General features: G+C 37.9%; 1 protein-coding gene across 1 annotated transcript; it reads right to left on the reverse strand.

Annotated features, from left to right (window-relative positions):
- Positions 1 to 426: 426 nt before the first annotated feature.
- Positions 427 to 24,128, reverse strand: NEDD1 (NEDD1 gamma-tubulin ring complex targeting factor). Its single transcript, XM_058804848.1, has 15 exons — positions 23,990 to 24,128; positions 22,847 to 22,990; positions 20,898 to 20,992; positions 19,383 to 19,499; positions 18,074 to 18,214; positions 12,945 to 13,174; positions 11,797 to 11,998; positions 10,696 to 10,882; positions 7,989 to 8,120; positions 7,774 to 7,815; positions 7,098 to 7,321; positions 6,248 to 6,383; positions 5,800 to 5,956; positions 3,379 to 3,445; positions 427 to 2,724 (listed from the first exon to the last, which is right to left on the reverse strand). The coding sequence occupies exons 2-15, from the start codon at positions 22,980 to 22,982 to the stop codon at positions 2,620 to 2,622; spliced, it is 1,971 nt and encodes a 656-aa protein (XP_058660831.1). The 5' UTR covers positions 22,983 to 22,990; positions 23,990 to 24,128; the 3' UTR covers positions 427 to 2,619.
- Positions 24,129 to 24,357: the final 229 nt, after the last annotated feature.

The raw sequence follows: 24,357 nt of genomic DNA on the forward strand, positions 1-24,357 counted from the left end.
TAGTCAAAAGCAGTTTTCAAACCCCACATTCCTTGCAAACAAACTTCTCATCAGAGAAAGTCTGTATTAGCATGAGAGAAGGGAATTTAAAAAATTAAACGTCCGTAAGTTTAACATGAAGAAAACACAGGATGTCCAACTCGCCGAGGTCTTAGGAGAGAAGATTATTCCCCCTGCCCAAAACATCTGCTTGAACATGATTTCTAGCTATGAACATGATCTCTCTGGCATGACTGTAACAGTTTTCAATTTGGAAGGGGGAACTGCTCACCTGTCTTTTACTCCAAGAGCATGAGGTTCTGTGAACATATCCGTGGAAATGACTGGATGGTCTACATGAAGCCACAGAGGCAGAAGAGAGATTACTCCAGAATTACTTTCAGGTAAACGATGCCTGATGAGGCATAACAATTACAACACAGATTATTCTCTTTATTAAGCAGGTCACCAAAGGTTTTTTTCTCAAAAAGGTTGAAACAAGCTTTATTTTAACATACAAATCAGATTGTGTACAAGGCAAAACACACCCTTATAGAGATAGGCAGAATGGATCTCCACACACGTGTGGCCACTTGCACTACAATAATCCTGAGACATGGACAAAAGCCCAAAAAATCTTTTTAATCGCTCTTTTTATAGTCAACTCCATTTGGGAATTAAAAACATTATACAGTTTGGTGTCAGGAAAACAAATTACTTGTAAGGAAAATACCCAAGATAATGGTCTAACTCCCTGCTGTCATCCAGGTACACCAGCAAGAGTTCAGAACTTGAACAAATCAAGAGATGGAAATATGCAAGCTGACTTCATTAACACTGAAAAGCATACATAGAAGGATGCCAAGATATTTTTGCTACCTTCAACTACTACTGTCTTCATGAACTGTCTGGTCTATGTGTCAAGTTTACATATCCTACAAACTTAACAAAGAGTTCTCTACATTGTGTGTTAAGTTAGTAAAAATCCCAACTTCCTTTGCTTCCTTTCAATATGATATATGTGATATAGAAATATTTTTAAAAGCAGTAGAACTACAGGCATTTAAAGTCATTTCCCTAATATTAAAAACTACTTGGACACCCTCATTTTGCTAGAAGACTGTTTTTCATTAAATGACATCAAAAAAAGGAAGTCTCTTTTTCAAGAAAAAGTTAAAAGTAAGGAAATGTTATAGACAAGTTTGAACTTTTTCTTTAGTTTTGCAACATATAAAAATAAGTTACACTATATATTATGGCTTTCATGTACTTATCTACTCATTTAGTAGTAGAGTGTCATTGTAAATTTAAACACTAGATGTTGTAAATAATTAACCTGCCATGTTCTTCAGACTTTACTTGAGTTTTGAATTTGTGAGAAAAAACAAGCAAATATTAGTGGGAAAATTAAGAAGCCTCCAGAAAAACTTAGATAGCAAGAAGCACCTGTAGAAGAAGTCTTTCAGAGAAATTTTTTAGTCAATTTACAATTTTCATTTGATTTTTAAAGCATTTTAAAATCGAAGTTTTAATTTAGTCTTCTTGGCAAAATAAAGGCCAAGCCAAATATCCCATACACTTCAATAGTCAGAACTTCCTACTGAGCTTCATTTCAGAAATGTTGACATAATAGTATGCTACTATTATGTTACTGAAGTAATGATTGCTCTTTAATGGTTGTTAATAATACAAGATAATAGATTTGGTATGCAGCTATCTGAAAAAGGCCACAATAATCCTAAACCAACATGGCTCAAAACTGCAACACAGCTGCCCAATATCAAGTGTTGTTCACTACCAAAAGGTGCTTGAGTCAGACTGAAAGACTTCAATTACACATTGCTGTATTATTAATGGCTATATTATTAATATACTTACATTTTGAAGACTAAAGTTGCATTCAAATCAGACAAGCTATGACAACATTCAAATACATGTAAATAAAAAGAATTCTAGATTCATAGCTGAAGTAGTAACAAAAATCTCATTGTGCAGTTGATGTGGCATTTGCAACAACAACAAACTTATGAATTCAATAAGAAAGACTGTGGCACCGAATTTGGGAGTATTTTCAAGCTCTAGTTTTACTCAGGACAGAAGAGTTGCCAGCTGAACAAACTTAACTGACTACTGTACTTTCCAGCTCTTTGTAAACAAGACTCCATGTTGTGCACAAAAGAGGAGCTTTCACTCCTCTTTTTCTTCAAGGAAAGTATCTGAAAAGGCAAGCTGTAGTGATTGCTTCTGACAGCAGTAGAATAAAGAAGCAGATAGAAAAGTAGGTATATATAAAAAAGTTCTTAGAGTAAAAGCATCTGTCCTGGTTTGACTTTGTTTATGAAAAGGCACTTTACATATTGCTAAAATTCCAATACTGTACTTGTCCTTGGAGTTTTTCTGTTAGAAGGCTGTGTTGCAAGGTGGTCAGCATGAGGATGCAAATGTTCTTTACACACTGCCTATCTGCTACAAATTTCATAATTACACAAAGTATCTTACACCAGTTATTTAGAAGAACAGATTCACGTTCAAAATAATAACAGGTCTTCAAACAATACTTCAGTGATGACAGATGATCTGTCAGAGCCAAAACACCACCTGTAGTGAGTTCACTCTGATAAAATCAGCAATGTGAATCTTTCAGAAGTGAGTCCTCAGTCTTTTGTTTTCTTCTCGCAGTCTCTCAATTTCAGCTACTAAGCTTTCATTTACAGAGTATCTTTCAAGTAAAGCATGCATTTCATTCTACAGAAAAGAAAAAAGTCTCAATCAGTAGTAATAAAGTTAATAATTCCAGTTTTATCCTATTGGCTTTCATATTTCTTTTAAAAATGAAATAACGTAGATAATTCTGTTTTTAAAAACTTTTGATAAGAAAAGTAAGATTTTCCCTTTTAAGCTGACATACAGTATTTTGATCATTAATACATTAGTGAATATTTTATCAAAGGATATTTTGCAGTTCTTCAGGATGAGAATCTACTAATGCAGATTCCATTAAAATGCTCAGAACCCAGACAAGGTCTTTTTAATGCAGATCAAAAGAACAAAGATTCATAAAAAGGTGAAGCTAAAGAATAAAGAACAGCTCAGTATGTATACAGTACCTAAAAGTGAAGCTTTCTATTTGAATTCCATCTACCTTTTCCTTACCCCAGCCTTTATAACTCCTGAAATATGGAATTCATACCTCCTCAACCCCTAGAGTCCCTTTATTAACCAAAGAAAAAACAATTTAACAGATTCCCATTCATGCTTTCCCCTTTCCTTCACATGAAATCCTCCCTTTCTCGGTCTTAATAAACAAAATAGATTTTCTGTTTTGAGAGAAGATGGCATGCCTTACTATTACCAAAACTGAAAACTGAATACATTTCCCATCATGGTCCTTGTACATACCAACTGCATATGGAATTGCTTGATCATCTCCACTTGCAAATTCACAATATCTCGATGGCATGCTTCTCTGGGGGAAGAGTTGCAAAAGGAAGATGCTTAGACTTACTTAGGAAGCAGTCTCTCTCATACCCTCAGCACCCAAAACTCAACAATTCCTCACCTTCACTCTCATCTAAAGTCTAGAAACCCTTAGACCATGAAACATAATCTTCTACAGCTTATTTAGGAATACTTTTGTTATGATATTGATTTTTATAAGTACCATTTTTTTCAGCACATAAGAAGATGCAAGACTTTTCAGTTTAGAAACACAAATATATACATGGTGATATCAAGATTCTTTTTCACTTGCAAGCTATAAGCTCCTCTCATTTTTACCATTCAAAGCTAATTTTCAGTCCCTTGATGATAAGCACTGCAGAGAAAGATACTTATCTCTACTTGAAGATCCACCTTTTCAGTATAAGCCTTTCAACAGTCTTAAGGGCCCAAAACATCAACTGTGGTAAGTTATACATTATTCTCAAAATAATGGAATGATCAATGTTAATCTATATAAAAAGCAGTGGCAGTGCTGTCTGCGAAGCGGACATGAATTTGTTAATTCATGGGCAACCATTCCACACTACAAAAACCAGCCTAGAAAATAGCCTCTGATCATGACATTAATACAACAGTTCCAGAAGCTGAGGAAGAACAAGGAGAACAGCTGACAGACAAGCAGCAAGCTGACAAGTTCTTCCTGAACAGTGCAGCACAGTGCAGTTGTCTGGGACCGAGTACTGCACCATGGGTACCACTGGCCTGACCAAGTAAGGTGTTTCTTTAGTAGACACACACAGATCTTCATTTTCCTTTCCTCAAACATACAGCAAACCCAAAGGCAATCTCTACCACTTTCTCTTTCCACAGATTATTGTGCTACAGAATTCCTGCTGGAGACAATCTTCTTCACTGTATCAAGTATAGATGCCAGCTAGCATCCTATAAATCCAAAGATGTAGGTTGTCTCCCAAAGACAGGGAGATCAAGAAACAAACATCCTTTTGGAACCAAATGAATTATATATTATTCCTGGTCCTTTCCTGAAGGTTCATGGTTTTGCTCCCCTTTTACTTGAAGAGGAATGAATTTCAGGCAAAGAACATAACAATCCTTTCCTCAGGTTCCAGCAGATGAAAGGTAGTTACATCAATGGGAAGCTTACAACAGTTCCCTTCCCTCTTACTGACCACTAGTACTAACAATAAAAAGTTGTTTACTAAGGTTCACGACCAACTAGTAAAACCAAAGTGCTAACAATCTTTCATAATCACTTTAAACGTATCTGCAATTAAAACTGGGAAAAGGGCCAGCAGAGCCTTCCAGCCACTCCAGAAAATATAAGTCAGAGGAGAAACACAATATTTAAGGCTCCAGATCTGAAGCACTGGAAGTAAAAGGCTGGCACACATAACTTCTAACTCTGGGGTGCCTGAACATAGATTTTAAAAAGAACACATCTGCAACACATAGACTGCATTTTAAGTTACATCAATTCATGTGTTCATCAGATGTGTGTTTATTACCAAAAAATTCCAGGGGAGTTTTACCATACTAAATTATGTAAAGACATTAAATAACATTGGATGTATTTTTTCTGTTGGCAGATACAGAACAGCCATGGTACACAGACCTACTAAACTAGTTTTGCCTTGCTTTTTTTCATCAAGACAGCAGCAGTTCCCCTGCCCTGCAATTCTTCTCCATTATCTCCCTTCAACCTACATCATCTTAAACACGGGCTGGGAAGTGATGCCCTAGATAAAATTCTCTTAACTTCTTCACCTTCTTCCAACTCCACTCTAAATAGAACCATGCTGATTTGACTTCCTTCAAGACAATTGGAATGTTGCTTAGATATCCACAAAGCAAGCTGACACCAACCATCACTTACAGCACAGATGTTATTTCAATGAAAGCTCCACCGGTAGAAATACACACACACTGTTTCACCTTACACATGCCAAGATACCAACAATCAAAGCCAACACAAGTCAACTGGCTATGTAAAATTCTCCTCACTGTCAACTTGAAATTTCTCCTGCTGGGATAGGGAGACAAGCAAGGAGGAAAAGAAATCAGTGCAAGGCTTCAGGAAAAGAGTAGAGACCTTGCCATGCAGACTAAATTTACCATCTGAGAAATATTCACTCATTCTGGAAACATCAGCAAAGTCATACACCAACAGCCCTCAGAGCCATCAGTCTAATTAGTCATCAGAGCTATTAAAAACTAAGTTTCATACCTAGTTTTTCAAAAATAGGGCTATAAATGGTGTAATTTTCTAATCCAAAGAGAAATTTGTTTGAGCAGATGCTGAAACACCTCATTAAGAAAACATGTCATTGAAAACAAAACACTCTGCAGGAACAGCAGTACCTGAAGTCATCCATTGTTTCTTGTATCATATTCTGAATGAAGTTGATTTGAATTGCTGTCAGAGGTGCATTCGGTCTGCTACTCCCAATGGTTTCTACTATTTTTTCTGACAACGAACTTGCAACGCCAGCAGTGACAGATGATGTTATCTTTGAACCTTTACAATTGAAAATAAAATACTGAGAACCCTCATGACAAATAAAAACCACTCATATCACTGCATTACTTTTAAAAAACCAATTATTTAATTAATTCTACCTCAAATATTGCTCGGTTAAAAAAAAAAAAAAAAAAAAATCTGATTTAGAATTAATCTTTCCAGAAGCAACTAGAGACATTTTAGGAGGGCTGGCTTGATTTAAAGAACCGAGATCAAGTCCATTGTATCAGATTTCATGTCAGTTTACAATCAGTCACACCTAGAATTGGGACAAAATTATCAACTTACTTGTTGAGGTAGTACCATTTACTGGTAGATCATATGCAGGATGGGCCTGAATATTCTTTGTTCTTTGTTTCTCATTTGTATCAGGAGTAGATGATGGTGGAGAAGGTTCTGTGCTTGGTAAGCTTGATTTTGAAACCTGACAACAGAAAGATTTTATTTTTATTTTAAAGATGAAATCTACTTGTTACAATTGTGTAATTGCACTTGATGACTAAGTTTTCCGAAATGTACCTTCAAACATTTTTCCTTTTAGGAATCTGCTCAGAAATACATGTTTTCCATTTCCTAGCAAGATATTTGAAAAATGGATTGCTAAAACATTCCAAATTGCCTCAAGTGGGCACAAAGAAGTAAGTGCAAAAGGCGGGGGCCTCTAATTTTCATATCAAAAATGTTGTGACTAAGTTGTATCACTCCTAGCAAACTCAGGCTTCTCAAGAGCAATACAAAAGTAGCTAAGCTCTGTGCAGACACATCAAAGATATCTCAAGAAAAAGAGGGAGATAGAGAACAGGGAAAGAAGAGTGGAATCGACCTAACAAACAATCAATCATACTAGTGCAACTACCCAGCGATTCTTCTTTTTTCTAGAAAAATCTAAATACTCCTCAGGCTACCCATTTTGTTTCATGGGAACTTCTGTAACCTGATCTTATTTAAGACAAACATACATTTATCTTCCATTGCTGAAGGCCAATTCATCTAAATCAGACAAGTTTTTATGGATTTGTGTTAATAGTGTGTGAACAGAGTTGCAAAATAAAATCAGATGGGGCATTATTCAGTATTCTTTTCTTCAAGCAGCAATATTCTGTCAAGATTCTAAAAAGAGTACTCATAACAAGAATACCTGCTTTAAAATGTCTTTAGATTCTTGTTTTCCAAGACTTATTTTCTTAGAGTCAGTCTCTGGATGCTCCTCTTCTTCTTTAATTGGAGATCCCAGAAGTGCATGTAATGGGCTAGACTGTGTCACTTGTACACTACTGCCCACTACGTTTCTTTTTACTGGAAAGGCAACGGTTGGCTGTGGGAGAAAATCCAAACCCATCAGGGAGGTTGGAAAATCCAAGCCTAAAATGAAAAGGGAAAGATGACACACACAGGTCAATAAACATACACACCACATCTATCCCACAGTAGATGCCTGCACACTCATACAAAATTGACAAAAGAAACTGATTGACAAAAGAAGTCATCAAAAACTGTACTCCACAAAAAACTACATCCTTCCATCCAACTTATGGTGCCTCCATCCTTATAAAAGTAATAAAGCACGAAATCATTCTGTATATCACTATAAATTGTATAAAGGAAAAAACCCAATCGCTTTAGGACCATACTCTAGACCTCCTGTTACCGTGTTGTTCTGGGAATCGTCTGACACATTCTCAATGTGCCAGACAATTCCCAGAAAAGTTATTTCAGTGTCTGCTTTGGTCATTTGTTTTTTTCAATGGTATGACAAAATCAGCATGTGAGAACTAGCACAGACCTCCAAAGACTTATCACTGGCATATGCTTACCATTTCCTTGAGGATCTTCAGCCACTTTATTTGCAATAATATCTAAAAAACAGCAAAACACAGACAAATGAAATGTTTATTTGTATCACTGCATCAAGTTCATAATCAAAGACAAAATATCAAGTAGGTACAACAGTCAGTAACTCACAAGTGACATTTTGTCACACTACATGCAGAGGAATGATGCTTTACAAATTCCAGTATCAGTAACTTACCATCTCTGACTGGAGAAAACACGTCTCCTAAACTACTTCGATTCAAATCATCAAAATAACTTAATTCAGCACTTTTCCCATGATCTGCTTCTTTAGAGGGAATGACATCCAAGCTGGAACTATGGGGAAAACCTTCAAAGAGCAATATCATTCCATTAGTAATTGACCTTTTCCAAAAATAACATACCTTGTGGCTAAACAATCTCACACCATGATACTTGGGAAGCCCAGTGAGCACTTCAGAATTGCCTGCAGATGCCACTTAGAGGGTCAATATTAACTTGTTCATTTGGGCTGTCAACAAAGGTGACTACACCTAAAAGCTCAAGAGGAGGGTTGTAAAACTGGAGAACCCACCCATGCTCAGAGAAATCTATGTGATGGGTGCAGCAATTTTATGGTGCATCAGGTGAAGTCAAACTACTGACTGCACCTTCTGCTCATAAGGTAACCACATTCAGACAATAAAAATTTAAATTTGTTCTGCAAGAAAAAAAATTTGCTGTACTAGGGCCATTAAGCATTCCAAGGCAAATCATATGAAACACCTTTTTAAAGCTTACTTAGTATATTCTCTGCTTATTTCTAATATTTGAAAATCAACTTACATATTCTAATATAAGAAAATCACACTGAAGTTACAATTGCAGGCAAAAAAAAAAAAAAAAAAAAAAACTCAACCAAATTTGTTCCTAAACCTTTCTTCACTCTACCCTCAAACTCAAGCCCCTTCCCTGACCTAATCCAAGAATGAAAAAGCTTTTTATATGCATGGTACCAAGGACAGTTGTCTGAAGAATGGAAGCATATCTTAAGTCCAAAAAAATCCCCAGTAGTTACTCAAACTACAGTTTTTAGAAAGGGAATTGAACTGCTCAGACAACCACCAGAATAACTTTCATAATTTCACAAACTGTTCATAAAACCTATAAGTACTTCTCTAGGTGGGATTACTTGTTGAAGTGATCCAAATATGACTGTGTGGGTGACTGCAATTAATCATGTCCAAGTATTTACATTAAGTGGAACTTGAGTCACATTTACAATTTCACATTTAAATGTATTAATAGATTACACTTTTCACTCCTTCAGATGTGTCAGCTGTGACACCAACATAGGATTGCACTTGCTAGTTAAGTAAATACTTGGTATACTGAGTCAAATCAGAAGTGCAGTATCAGCCTGTGCATCAGAATTTAGAGGATCTACATGGAAAAAGTGTAACATAAAACTGGGCCAAAATATCTTGTGCACTTTTACCCATTCCCAGAAATACAAATGCAGTAAGGTACTTAAAGCAGAGAATAGTTGGTAAATGGCAGTTTATGGGAAGCCAGCTCAAAGTACATCCAAGTTTCTCATCACATTCTGACTTCATTTATACTTTTGTACCTTAAAAATAGGTGTGACAAAAAGCCTTAATTTTGCTTAAATATGTTATCAGATTGTTTTACTGAATGCCCCTTATTTTCTCGAAAGTTAAATCCCCTGAACAGGTTCTAGAAAAAATTCCAGACAACAAATGAAGTTTGTGGTTTCTTATCCATTCCCATTTTTAACCTTAAAGACAATATCTTCTGCAGTATTCAGAGGTTTTTAACTTTTAAATTGAATACTCAGATGAAGGAAAATTGTTTTGCTTGGTAAGCCTTTACTTTGTTAAAACATTTATTTATTATGCACGGTCCCCTTTAAGGAGTAACAGCCATTACTGCCATCTTTATCCTCAAATAAAGAAAATAAATAAATGTTTTAACCAAAATAAAATTTTCCACATCATTCAGTAATGTTGATTAGCTACAGTTCTTGCATACACAGGAAACATTCTACTTCACCTCATACTTCACTGCATACCCAAGGGAGGTCATTAATACACATCCCTATGGACTGCAGTGGCTTATTGCCTAATTACTGTTACTAAATGTATTTCTCCTTATTTTTAAAAGGGAGGGGGAAAGTGCTGTTACATTAAAATGGATTGAGGATTTTTTCAAAGACTCAAACTAGCAGTGTTACTGATTTGATATTTTCAGAACTCTTGAATTAAATAAAATTTTAAGAGTACATTTCACACAGAGGCAGTTTTGGATTGCTCAGAATTCTTACAAAGAAGTTGTTAATTTCAGAGGTATAGATAGCAAATACAGTTATACAACTAATCATACTTGCAACTATATTTAGCATCTTTCCTACCATGTGATACTGGAATCATGCCTCTCACAAAAACACAGTTCAGTTGTCACTTGGGTTTTTGGACTAGGTTGCTTTTTCTCCCGGTGTTTTCCTAGGTTGGTTTTTGTTTTGTTTTGTTTTTTTCTTTTTGGATGAGGTCTGCTACTCCTATTCATTACAAGAATTACAAATCTTTAGGTCTGCATTCCACGCAGACATTTCATCAGAAACTACATTATGTACATAACCATAATCTGCAAGAAGTCAGAATGCAGGAGGCAGTCCCACAGTTTTAAGACTTCATGTGTCTTCAGCTTATAGTAGGATCCAATTTACCTCCTACAGTCTCATAGCACATGTTACACAGTGGGGAGGGAAAAGAAGTATTTTTTATGTGCAGGTACATACACACAGTACTTCCTAACAAATGCCCTTCCCTCAGCGAAATTTTTATATTGTAATGGTCAAAACACAAAACACTGCTTCCATCTTCCCCATTATGCCAACTGTTTTAAGAGTAGGAACACAACATTACCTGTTTTCTCCTGAAAAATCTCTCCTCCCTTATTCTCATTTGTCAATGTAAGATGAGAGAAAACTGCTGCTGATGCTTGAGAGGCAATGTTTTTGATGCCAGTATTTTGAATTCCTCCAAGATTACTGCCAGCTTTGACTTCTACTCTTTTGGACATAGGTTTATTTGAAGAACCTGTGATGTTAGACTAAAGAAAAAATAGAACCAATTATGAGAAGTTATTATTCCTTCAACCCAAAGTAAAAAAACAAGACAATATACTTTCCTTTTTAAAAACAGTAAAAAAACCAGTTCAAGTTGCAAAGGTTGCCAAGGAGATATGCCTTTATAAATACAAAAAAAGGTATTTTCATGTAACTTCAAAGAGCATGGGAGACATCTGTGAGGACCTCCACAATGATAGCAACAATTTAACAGTGGCGTGCCCCTGCATGATTCATTTTTGATCCCAGGTTTAGACATAGCAGAAAAAAAGAGTTTACAGTATTAGGAACTCCAAATTTTACAGGAATAGTTAACCACTAGCAGCAAGTGTGCTAGAGAAAAAAGGAAAATCTCTGAGTGGTAAAGAATCCATTTCAAAGGTCCTCTCAGTGTCCCCTAAATGGAAGCACAGGGTTTCTCAATACAGTAGAGCCTAATTAAGTCTTGGAAGAACCTCTTACATCATCTCTATTATTTAATTAACTTCTACACTGTTTATATGTGCTAGCAAAAGTCCATATATAGGACATACAAAATATCTTCAGATGAGCAGCCCTTTGTCTTCTCCTTAAGCAGAAGAGCCATTACAGACCTTTCTGCTACTGCCCACAAATAACCAAAGTGCCATAAGCTGATCTGCAAAGGCAGCATATCCACACTAAAAAACCCAGAAGACTGCAAGTTCCACTTATTTCTACACTGAGGGCAGGAGTGGGGGGAATTCCATATTAACAACGCCTAAAAGAGTAGTTAAGACTAAGCAGTTTATAATTCCTATGTTGGTATGATCCCATTTTGTTGGCAGCTGTAATGCTTAGAAAGTGAACACTAAATTTTTTTCAGAACTTAAACTTTTGCTTTGCTTTCATTAATCTGTACATTGAACAATAAAAGTACCTTGGAAAAAGTGCTGCTGAACTGAAGACGTATGCATTTCACACAGCCTTTGTGAGCAGCAACTGTTTTCACTGGTGATGTCAGCTGTCTTAAGTCATACTGGCAGATCTTTCCCCGGGAACATCCTATAGCCAAAGTAGTACCATCAGGCATGAAGTCTACTGTGGTCAGAGGAAAATCAGCTACAATTGTTTTCAGTAACCTTCAAATATGAGAAATGACAGGATGAATCTTTTAGAATTCACAAGTTGGACTTTTCAACACAGAATATCTAAAAGAAATATATATACATATATATAAGCTTTCACAATTCAGCTACAGGTCAGTAGTTCAACTTCTCCAGTAGCAAGTAAACTCAGTGAACTATTTTAAGAAACAGTGGATTAGGCTTACACTAAGCATTCACGCTTAACAAGAACAAAAATTGCATATGCTCTGAAAGACTTCATGAGGACAGGATCACCTTGCCTTCTTAATAGCAAACACCAACATTATTTACTGGTATCATCATTTGCAGCAGCAACCACACTACATACAACCTCTAGCTTCCCAAGCCTATCAACTCTGCCCCTCCCACAGCTCTAGGAAAAACTTCAGGTCTTAGTTTGCATCCCTCTACTTCATCATTCCAAAATACAAACAGACTCCTGCTGCTAGGAGGACCTAGAGTAAAAGCACTACTCATGCTAAAACTACTGTCCCACAAAACCACTCGCCATCCCATCCTCTATTTCTCATCCTTCCTGCTTTTTCATCCAGCATTCTCCCTTATCTCAGTAGTTCTGTGCACCACAGTCAAATCTTTTATCTTAACTAGAAAAGCAGGCAAGCTAAGCTCAGGTGGCTGGCACAGGCTGTACTGCCCCTCACAGAAGTTAACTGCTCTCTACCAACACTGGAGAACATCACCCATAAACTGGACTTCAGTTAGTTCCCTCATGCCTTGGGGTTTTTCAATTGTTTGTCTGTTAACTTAGAAAGCAAAACAGACTATGGGACAGGTTCTCCAGTAGCAATATGCCAACCACTTCAGCCATTCTGCATGGGGACTGAATGAAATAACTCATGTCATAATTAGGCATGTTTTTTCAGTTTATAAAACCCAAAAAAGGAATCTTCTAAAATCAAAAAGTCTTTCATATACTCACTTTTTACCTAAAGTGTCATAGAAAATAATTCTTTTATCCAAACCTACAGTTACAAACAGCAGCTCATTGACTGGAGAAAAGCAGATTTCTGAGGCTGGTGCTTTATGAGGATTTTCAAAATTATGATACGGGTTCTGGCTATTTACATCCCAGAGAGTTACATTTCCACTGTCAGAAACAGTGCCCAGCAAGGATTTCTTAAAGGATGAATATTTCAAGTGTCGAATAGGCTGTAAAACACACATAAAAATGTATTTTAATACCAATATTAAATATTATATTAAATTATTTTATAAAGACACAAACAGATTAGGAATAGAAACTTAAAGTAGTCTACAAAGGCCTCCAACTCTGAAATATAAATAGTAAAACCAGAAAAAATAATTTTGCATTAAAATGCCATTTTTGCTACTGGGGGTGAGACTTTCTTTTTTACTATTATGGGGTACCATATGAGCTGATCAGCAAAATTAAGCAGAAGAAAAATGAAACATCCAGAAAAGTTTCTCAAATTTTCAGCAAATATCATGCCTTCATACAAAAAATCCCCACAACACATCTAAAATTTAAGTAGTGAAAAGGTACATTAGTTCACCAACTAGTCTTCTGCCAAGAATGTTAAACTTAATTCCCCTTGAGGTACTTGGATATTAGCCAGTTTGATAAGACACCCTGACTCCAGAGTTAAGCAGGTATGTAGGTCCTGCAGAACTGACTTCAACCTGTGGACTAAGACCACAGAAGAGGATAACATGTGAGGTTTATCACAAGCAGTCTTGCTATAGCAGAACCAGGAACTTAACCTGCCTTTCAGAAAAGCTATTTTGTTTCCACCACATTGCTTCGGAGGATGTTTCAGAAGCTCACTGCTCTAATACTACAGTATTCAATTTCCTGCTTAATTTTACTTATGACCCAGCTGTACCTATTCACTCCTGGGACCATAATACCCTTACACTTAAACAGTTTCCTAACTCCCCAGTGCTACTATCCTGTTTTAAAGAACAGCAAACTCACCCTCCTCTGGGCTCTATTTTGCATATTAAAAAAATGAGAGTCCTCCAGGACTGTTTTTTCAGTACCATCAGTCTTTTTGCAACTCTCCCAGTATGAATCTTTCTTGAATATGGACAACTAAAATCTTTTATGTTCCTCAAAATATTTGGCTCTTATTTGAGAATGTTTTAGTCACTGTCATTTACATTAAGAAATCCAACTCCTTTCCCTTGGGAATTTTTAAATCCTATTCTAATAGGAACCTCAGTTGTCTCCTAAATCCGGTATCTTGATTTCTACTCTGTCACAGTTATTCCTGTGTCTATAGTTTCAATCATTTTTTGATACTGACACAATCCTCTTATTGGCAAATGTCTTCCCACTGGGTTTCATCATAGCTCTACCTAGAATCATCGAACTGTTAAGGCTGGAAAAGATCTCAAAGCCATCAAGTCCAAGCCTCACCCCAGCATTGCCATGTTCACCACTAAACCATGTCCCTAAATGCTATCTATTTCTTGAATGCTTTCAGGGACGATGATTCCACACTTCCCTAGGCAGCCTGTTTCAATGCCTCACTCATTACCCTTTCAGAGAGGAATTCTGTCCTAATACCCAATCTAAACTGGTGCAACTTGAGGCCATTTTCTCTTCTCCTACTGCTTGTTACCTGTGGGAAGAGACCAATCCCCATCTTGCTAGTACCTATTTTTCAGGTGGTTGTGGAGAGCAATAAGGTCCCCTCCTGACTCCTTTTCTCCAGGCTGAACAACCCCAACCCCCTCAGATGCTCCTCACAAGACCTGCACTCCAGACCCCTCCTCAGTTCTGCTGACCTTACTTCTACTATCATAAGCATTACTGAAAATATTAAACACACAGATAAAGAAAGAAAATATTTGTTTGATTTATCAATATACTGAGTTTCTTACCCATCCTATCTAGTATTTTCTCACAAAGCACTGAATCAAGTACTTTACTCAAGTCCAGTCCAATGAGTGCTGAAATATTTAATTTGCCAGAAAATGCTCTCAAAAAGCTATTTTATTCTGGTATAGACCACACCACACAATGGATTGTGCTGGCCTTTATCCTATTTCTGTCTTTAACTTCCTTTTGATGGAGGTGTGTGTTGCTTCATATTTCTCCAGCATCACTTCCAGCACTTGTGTGTCTTGCTGGAAGCCAAATTGATTCAACCTGCTTTAAAGAGGTGGCACCTTCAACTGCACGTTCAAATAGGAAAGATTACGACTCTTCATCATTAATATGGTCCTCTACTGGTCACAATATTATCATCATTTTTCTCACATTGAAAAAAATACTGAGAGATTCAGGAGTAACAGCTTTAATTACAAACAGGATCCCCATGGGAAATATTCCTGACCCTCGCAGTCCTCTCAATTCTTCACCTCCTAATACCTTCCTCCTTACTGACCTGGCATCTGCTCATGTTTCATTTTCTCACTCCTCTCCTTCTGCCCATCAAGATTACTTGCTTTTAGCTCTTCTCAAACCTTCTTTGCTATCCTACCAAGTCAGCTACTTCCTTTCCTCCTTTATCCTTTTAATCTTACAGGTCTGGGCAAGTTTCATATGCCTACATTCCCCATATTATCATTGCTCCCCAGTTTTAGCTTTAAAAGCTGACAAACTTTTCACTATATGGAGTAGCCAGAATCCATCACACTCCTTTACAAATCAGCCAGCTGTTCAAACAGCTACACTAAATCCTGTTGCTAGGAGAATTGCACCAGGCAGTGAAGACTTGAACAAACATTGTATTTTGAAACAAACTTTAATTTATCCTCACAACAGCAAGCAGACAAGAATCTGGTAGTCTAAATGAATGCCAATAGCAAAGACAAATTATGGGATCTGCAAACAGCTCTGCAAGAACTCAATTCTAATAAAACACAAAGGTGTTCTAAATTAAAATCAATTAACAGACTACAGGCCAATGCTCCTATGAAAAGAATTTTGTTTAAAGTCAGAGAAAGCACAGCAACCTTGGGCTATTCGACTACTTGTAGAACCTACACAACACGAGAAATTAACTGGCACAGACACTACATTCCAGCATGCTGAATCAAAAACAGACAAGCTAAAATTTTTAAGGTTAGGTAGACTTCACATTCCTCAATTCTAAAAAAAGTCACTATGGAATGGTGACCCTTCCTAAGCCACAATACTAGTACCAGGATCAAACAGTAAAATACACTGTTTATCTATTCAAGTTTACTCCTAAGGAAACCCGGCCCCTAAGCTATAAATCAAGTAAAGGCTTTTTAAATTTAACAGAATTACACAAGTCTTCAGATATTTTCTTCACTGTAGAATCAATTCTCCAATTCTCCAATTAAAATCCAAAACAATAATAAAGACATTTCTGCACATAAAAGCAAAGAACATTTTTAGGACCAAAGACAAGCTGGTAAACTGGGACATCCAAGTAGCCAATTCATTACAAAATCATAGCTCAATTCCACTTTAAATGAAAGCTATAATCAAATAACTGCCCTCCCTAAGAAAATGTTGTAGACCCTTTAGAATGTGAACAGGAGCTCTCTGTTTGCAATTACTTTAACACATCGAATAGCTTTATCCATCCTAAAAGTCACTCAGCTTTGCAGCAGACTTCTTGATTTCATCTGACAAAACAGTTATTTATGGCATATCTCTTACTCCTAATCACTTTCTGGTAGAAAGAACTGAATATATCAATCAGGTTCATGCAAATCATCCTCACAAGAATTTCTTCATTTTCCAATTAATTAGCAGCATAGTCTGCACTCTGGATATTCACCTCAGCTCCACAATCCAGCCATGGACCTCCCTGCTCCTGCCTCACATACACATTCCTCAAGATTGTAACAATCAAGTCAGAAAAATGACCTGACTATAGAGATGGATTTTTAAGATCAAACCAAGTATGAAGTACGATTTTGCTTCAATATAAGTATGAGACTGGTGATGGATCAAAGCCACTGCAGCACCTAGGAGCAGAAATAGTTTAAACTTCACAGAGATTTTTCATCAGAAAGTATACCATAATTCCCGAGATGCTGTGAGATTGTAAGAGATTTTTCACCATGTTACGCTGTTCATGTGAGACAGGGGAAGAATTTAATTTGACACTATCTGCAACCTAAGAATGAAAAAGCTGTTGCAGTAACAGAAAAGGAATAAGTCACAACTTCAGCATTCCTTGCAACATTAAAGGTCAGGTTTAGGACCAAAACAACAGTTCTGCATCCCCCAGGCAGCCCCTACCTCTGTAAAAATGATTCAGTAACAAATGAAAGCATGCCTAGAACTGAAATACATGGCTATCCATAAGACAAGACAATTCTCACTAAGAGCACACACTGGAATTTCCAGAGGGACAACACAGCTCATTTACTACTACAAATGCTCTTGTATCAAGGAATTTCCCTTGTGATACCCACTAATTCTTTTAATATCTTTTGAGTAGGCAGGAAGGATTTGCACTGGCAAACCCTACCAAGGTCCTCAGGTAGTACATATGCTTTGTGTTTGCCTTGTGCACCATCTTCCTTCAAACTAGTTCTCCCAAATACTAACTAAACACCTAAGTAGGTAACATTAAACCTCATTACTTTTCTCTTTGAGCATCTGTGCAATTTTAACCTCCAGATTAAATAAACTTATTTCCAAATACAGACTTGTATTCACCCCTCCAGTACAGATAGCTTTGAATAAGTTAGAACCCAGACTGCATGGTCTTTGCCCTCTGCAACAATATACACTCAGTGGTGAATTGAAATTCTGTTTTGGTTTGTAAAGCCAACTGTGCTTTAATCACTTCTAAGTTATCTAAAAGTTTGTTCTTGAGGAGCTAGTGTCTACCAAGTAAAATTTGCTGTAACCTGTATAGAAAAAATGGCACTTGAGAAATTTGTACTTCAATGCTACCTAGTATTTAAGGCTATAATGCACACAGCAGTCTGCTTCCTCCTTTCCTTAAGGGCACTCTTAAAAATTAAAATGAAACAGAATATCAAAACTTAAAAGCTCTTAATACTTTCAATTGTACTTGAATTGTACTTTCAATTTCTAAAGACTGCAAATTAAGCTCAGTACCTGAAAGGAACTTAACATAGATAGCCTACCTGTCTGTTGCCATAACCAAAGGGACTACTTGAGAAATTGGTGGTAACACTGTGTAGGATGATTTCACCACTCAAAGATCCAGAAGCAATATAGCCATCATTCCAATTATATGCAACACACGTGATTTCATCTTTATGTTCCTGTGGAAAAGGGAGGTTAGAGGGAGAGTGTCAAAGACGTTCTTCCGAATTTAAGCTTTTGCAAAAAAATTCAGCTGATTTTTTCTGACTATCTGTGACATCCTGAAAGATGTAACAGTTGTTACGGAATATCACAGGAAACAGCAGCAAAACGTACCAAACATCAAGCAGAACCACCCTCTGATTGTTTCCACTGGGTGACCTCCATAAATTAGTCAAGATGAACATATAATTCTATACAATATTTTAATATGACAACCACAGACATATGTACTACAGGTGTTATGAACATTATTTTAAAAGTGAAGTCTCCCAGAAAGCAGTGATACTTGCATAGATACTTGAATATACTTCCTGTTAATCTGATGTACTACTGACAACTTCCTCTTCTGTCACTTTTAGACCTAACACATTTACCAACCAGCTTTTCAGTACAGTCATTTGCAGTGATGATATTGTGTATATGTACATGTTTTTTCCCCTATATTCCTACACAGGGGAGGACAATGAAGTACTTCTAACCCAAAAGTTAGGAATTTAAGTATTGTTCTGGATACCTAGAGGTTTTGTTTCCAACTGTAACTCTGAAAGTTCAAGAAAAAAAGGATAAATCAAAGCTGAAGTTTCGTAGTCTCTTAAAACAGAGTTGCTAAATAAGGGCAAGCCATCTACTGAAGGGATGTGGGAAAGATACTAAACTACCCTACGCTTTTGTGCATCATAAAAAAGTTCTAGAGAATTCATCCTGGATCAGTTAGAAGACAACCATCCCAGTTTTGCACAACATTAGTTCTGCTACAATATTCCACAAATAGAGAAGTGTCTTCTCATTCAATGTATCAAAACCAGCAATTACTTGGAATGAAACTCCTGGAAAAAATCCTCATCAGACAACACCAAAAAAAAAAAAAAAAAAGTCTATTCTGGAAATGTAAATTGTAATTTTAATTTCAGAATTGTCCTCTGAAAACACCAAGTTACATATGTTCGTTAAATTTGCTATTTATAGCACATAAATAACAGAAACTTGAACAAGACCCAGGTGCGTGCTAGCTCCTATCTGTGACCTTGATCCAGACAGACACCAGACTTAGAGAAAGTACATTTTTTACAGCTGGCAGCAAAACCTGGGAGTGGAAAGCTACAGCTCTTCCTCAGCCAAACTTACCTTTAGGCTGCGGTAAATCTTCTTGGACTTCAAATTCCAGATATTAACTGTGTTATCAAGGCCTCCACTGACAAGATATGAAGAACTAGAATTCAAGCCCACACATGTCTGTTTTGCCTAATGGAGAAAGAAGAAAATGTATGCTAAAGATAATTAAGGGATTTATTCAAATCTACTTCAAAGCATATTGATGTGCATTTCCATTTTCATCAGTACAAATAGTCCCAATGACAGACAGACCTATTCATACTCCACAGCCATTTCCTATCAAAAGGCATTTAAAATCAAGTCCAGTTTGGACATATATTTAATATACTTCAAGAAGTAAGTATATTAATTAATAAACCTTCACATACTAGCATTTCCCCATTCTCATTTTAAATTTTTTGGCACCTTTTCCTCCAATATGCATTTTCCCTTTAAATTATAGCTCCGTAAAGAGCAATCATAGTATTTTATTCAGGTACTCAGTTTTTTTTAAAGAAATCCTAAGTTAAAGAAATAAAACTCTTAAAAGAAAATTAAGAAGTTGTCTAAGTTACATACTTCACATTCCCTGAACATTACAGGGAATATTATAGCAGCACACCTCATAATTCAGTTAAGTGGTTCTTTTAAAATAATCACTGAAGTACCAGCTTTTTAAAAAAAAAGGTCAATCTTAATGACAGGCCTACATTGAGGACAAATTATTATTCAGTTCCATCACATTGAAAATTCACTTTTAAGTTTTCAAAATTTGAGTGAAGAAAAACAAGTCCATCTAATTATTGACATGGTAAAATTGCAAGGGATTGCATTAGTTATAGGTCAAATTTAGTGAAATCTTCAGGACAAACACTCCACCTTTGAAAGGGTTTGCTTCAGCACTCTAAAAGCAAGGTTTGAACAACTTTACAGAAAATTTCCAGTCCAGACTAGCATTACAACAGCTATCCAAGGAGAATAATTAGAATTATTTAGAACATTAACAAGCTATTTAGGTGACCATGTGAAGAGACTCTTCTACAACCAAGTCCAGCTTTTTGAAGTGCCACACTTCCTTTTAACTAGAGAGAAAAAAAAAGCCTTGAACACAACACAAATTCTCTTGTTTCTTGCAATACAAGCCGGCACATATATGGTCCAAGAACAACCCCTCCACAGACTCTTATGTTTTCCAGTGTACATTTCATAGGCGTGCATAATACTGACAGCTCAAGCTGGAAAATGAAGCTCAAATTTCAGCTATTCCATCTCCTACACATTAGATCACACCTGAATCACTGACTGCCTCAAGTTATCACATTTGCATAACTGCATCTGTATCTTCTTACTGACAGAACTATTTTAAAAGCACTATTGCCCCCACTCTTTATATGTGTTTTACAATACACGAGGAAATGTTTTTATGTATGTGTCATAATTCTAACAATACTAAAATTACACTGATCCCAATATGCAGAACAGATGTGAGACACACAGGATATCAGGTGAACTGGGGAAAAAATGAGGGAAGGCATTACTCATACTTACTCCTTCAGCTATTTCAAAGAGTGGGACAGGTTTGCTTTTACAGCTTGAAACAACTATTTTATCACCAGCAGCAGAAGCAGTAGCCAGGTATCTATCTTTGTCACAAGTTAAGGAACATAATTGTAGGATACTGGTGATTAATAAAAGCAACAGGAAGTTTCTCTTATTGAATAGAAGACAGATTGGCTAGACAGTCTGAAGCACTGGACCTTGAAGGGACCTAGAAACAGAAACATAAGGCTATTTTCCAAGCTTTCATTAAGAAGCTCTTGAATTAACTGCAGCTTTTACTTGCCAGTACAAGACAGACAGCAATTTCTTTGATAGAAAAGACAAGAAATATCTGCCAGGTATTATTTAAGAGCTCTTTACCACTAAGGCAGCTTCTCCAGTCTACAATTCTGCTTCCCCACACCCTCAAGTAAGAGCCCCATTTATCACTAGTTCAAAGGAATGTCTGTGGCTGTTAGCAGACTATGGATTTAAAGAACGGTCCTGGTCATGACAAATGTTAGACTACTTCACTACACAGTTTCTAGAGTACAAAGAGCACTTGCCAGTTTCTCCCACTCTGTACTGAGAAAAGAAAACAAAAGCCCAAAAAGAACCTTTTATGAAACCAAGTACCCCAAAGTAATAAGAACATTTATAGAATTACAGAGCAGGAAAACTGCATCTGCACTGCCACCAAACAGAGTAATCACTCAGTTCTGGCCAATGCCCATTGTGATTTTGTATTTGCTCATTAAAGAACAACACAGGTTAATTGGCTGGATTTAACACAACAGAATCAGCAGGCACAGCAGCGCTTGCTACTGCTTTCATTATTTTAAGGCACTTTTGTATAATTTTACAGAACTATGTGTAACCAGAACTAATGCTTTATCCCTAACAAGCTGACAAGTCTATAAAGTACTTCAATGTTTCAGTCTTGGGAGATGAAGAGGAGACTTGGTAGAAGAAAGCATGTAGGACAGACTGACTGTAGATAAAGTTTACTAAACACATACAAATGGGTATGCATACACATGAAAACATTACATCTGTGTTTGAAATTCTCTGCAAGCTCCATAGCTAAACCATTCATTTGTCTTCCAACTGGTGTAACTTTCTTTCTCATACATTAACTTGGAGGACAGACATTCAGAACTTGCAGGACTCATATGCTGTGTGACAGCATCCTGTCTCCCTTCTACATCAAGATGAGGCATTACCATCTTCTCCCGTGACAGCCACACAAGCCGTTCTCCTCACAGCCCACTGAGATTTCTTATATTCATGAAACACTTGGCCCCTCATATTATCCAAGACTTCCCTGGCTTCCAAGTCAGAGGTGGAAGACCAAAAAGGGTCAGATCCATTTTGATGACAAACCACCACCATCCCATGAGTGTTATCCTACACAACAATGTTTGTGCTTCCTCTCCAAATGCTACAAGCAATGGAAAGAAAACCAGTGCTTAGAGGTAAGTGAACATTATCAAAGACCATCAGAATCAACAAGAAGCTGTCCTACCAAAAAAAAATCTTTGATTACAATTTTCCTCACTATACTATGTACAGAATTTTATGACACCAGCAGTTGCTTTGCTCAAGCTTGTCAGTTAATTAAGCACTGTATTGAAAGCAAGTATCATAATCAACTACTGAAGAAAAATATGAGTAAGCTTTACAGTTGGCAGAAAATTCAGGCATATTACAGCCAAAAGTGCTGGCTCCTAAGATGAGAAACTTCTTCAGAAGTATTTGCCATCATGAACTCATTCTATAAATCCCTTCAGCACCAGGAACTGCAAAACTTTGCCCAAAACATAAACAAACATTTTTATGTGAGAATTCAAAACATGTCAGGCCTGTGCTTTACAAACACTTCAGTAAAAAAAGGAAAGAAAAAACACTGGAATTTTGCAGAACACCCACAGAAATATGACTGAAACTGTAAAGGATACTATTGCTGGCCCAGCACAGTGAACTGACTGGATGTGAGGGTGTATGTGGGTTGAACTGCTCCACCACAGTGAAAGATGAGGAATCCCATATTTTAACGTCATCTCCTGATGATGCAAAACGTATGCTTTCTTGCATGGCTGCACCTGTTCTGGCAAAAATAAATGAGTAAGTGAAAATATATAAAATAAAAAAATAAACCAGGCAACCTAACAATTCAAAATGACAATTTTAAATGGTACAGTTGACATTTTCTTGATACCAGCAACATTTACTTGGAGAGTTAAACAGTTAGTACCGTTCAGCTGCATACACGAGTGAAAGCAGCAGCCACTCCAAGCTTTTGCTGCTTGAACTCTGGCAGGAAATGCATGGTTTCTTTTTCACAAAGCCAGCCCCTCTATGGCACCAAGCGACTAAAAGGAAGCTTTCATCTCCACAGCTCGCAGCTGCCTACCAGGAAGCCCTGAGTATCCGAAGGACCCATTTCCCACCAGCAGATGGGGATCTACAAACCAGAATCAAACTATTGCAGGGCAAGGCGGCAGTACGGACCTCAGGGACTCACTTTAGCGTTCATCTCACCACTCCAAAGAAAGCATCCGAGAACCCTTCAGACTAAACCTTTGACAGTAGAATACGAGCGACAATGAGCCACCTTTCATCGCACCTTACAATTATTACGAAGCAAAAAGTCCAGGAACAATGTACTGCTACTTATTTTAACTGACACCTTTTAAGACTTAAAGCCAGGTTAACCGGTGCCTGGTTTGAAACGCTGACTCTCAGCTTTTTATTCCTGATAATTTTAAATTATCAACAGATGAGGACTGTAAACTGTGAGCCTTCACTTCAGCTGAAAACACAAGCAGCCCTTAGCCAAAGTTTGCGGGACATTTCCACACACCTTTAGGCCATTCATTCTCACTGCCGGGACTGTTAAGACTCACAAAACTACACAAGAAATTCAGGGTCCACATACGCCTTCCCTGGGCAGCAGCCCGCGGAGCCGCTCCTCGCTCACAGCTTGTTTCCCGCCCCGCAATTCAGCCCCGGAGGCCGCGGGAGCAGCCGCACCCGCCCCTCGGCATCGCCACCGCCCCGGCCCGGCCCCGCTCCCGCACTCTTCCCGCGGCGCTGCGCACCTGGCGGGGCGGGCACCGGGCCGAGCCCCCGCTGCTCGCCCTTGGGCCCGGCCCAGCGCCGCCTGAGGGACCGGCCCGGCCCCGGCTCCGCCCGCCCCGCTGGGCCCGGCCGCACTCCCCGGCCCGCGCGCGCTCCCGGCCCCACTTGCCGCGCCGCGCCCAACTTCACACGCCCCGTCCCGGCAGCCCCCGCGCGCCGCTCCCGCCGCTACGGCGGCCCGGAGGGGCGGACGAGGCGCCCCGATCAGTCACCGGGGCCTGCCCGGGCGGCCGCTGCGGGACGGAACCGTGAGCCGGGGGCACCGAGCCGCTCCCTGGCACCTGCGGAGGCAGGGGGCGCTGGGCACGCAGTAAACCCCCCGAGAGTG

The sequence above is a fragment of the Ammospiza caudacuta genome, chromosome 5 (genome assembly GCF_027887145.1).
Source record: "Ammospiza caudacuta isolate bAmmCau1 chromosome 5, bAmmCau1.pri, whole genome shotgun sequence".
Lineage (NCBI taxonomy): Eukaryota > Metazoa > Chordata > Aves > Passeriformes > Passerellidae > Ammospiza > Ammospiza caudacuta.

What these genes read in the sequence shown, in the direction of transcription:
- NEDD1 (XM_058804848.1), bottom strand. Translation starts at nt 22,982, where the DNA reads ATGCAAGAAAGCATACGTTTTGCATCATCAGGAGATGACGTTAAAATA. An exon ending in TATGACACTTTAGGTAAAAA is followed by an intron (nt 11,999 to 12,944) that starts GTGAGTATATGA and finishes TCATATTTGAAG; the next exon opens with GTTACTGAAAACAATTGTAG. An exon ending in GTTTTCTCCAGTCAGAGATG is followed by an intron (nt 7,816 to 7,988) that starts GTAAGTTACTGA and finishes GCTGTTTTTTAG; the next exon opens with ATATTATTGCAAATAAAGTG.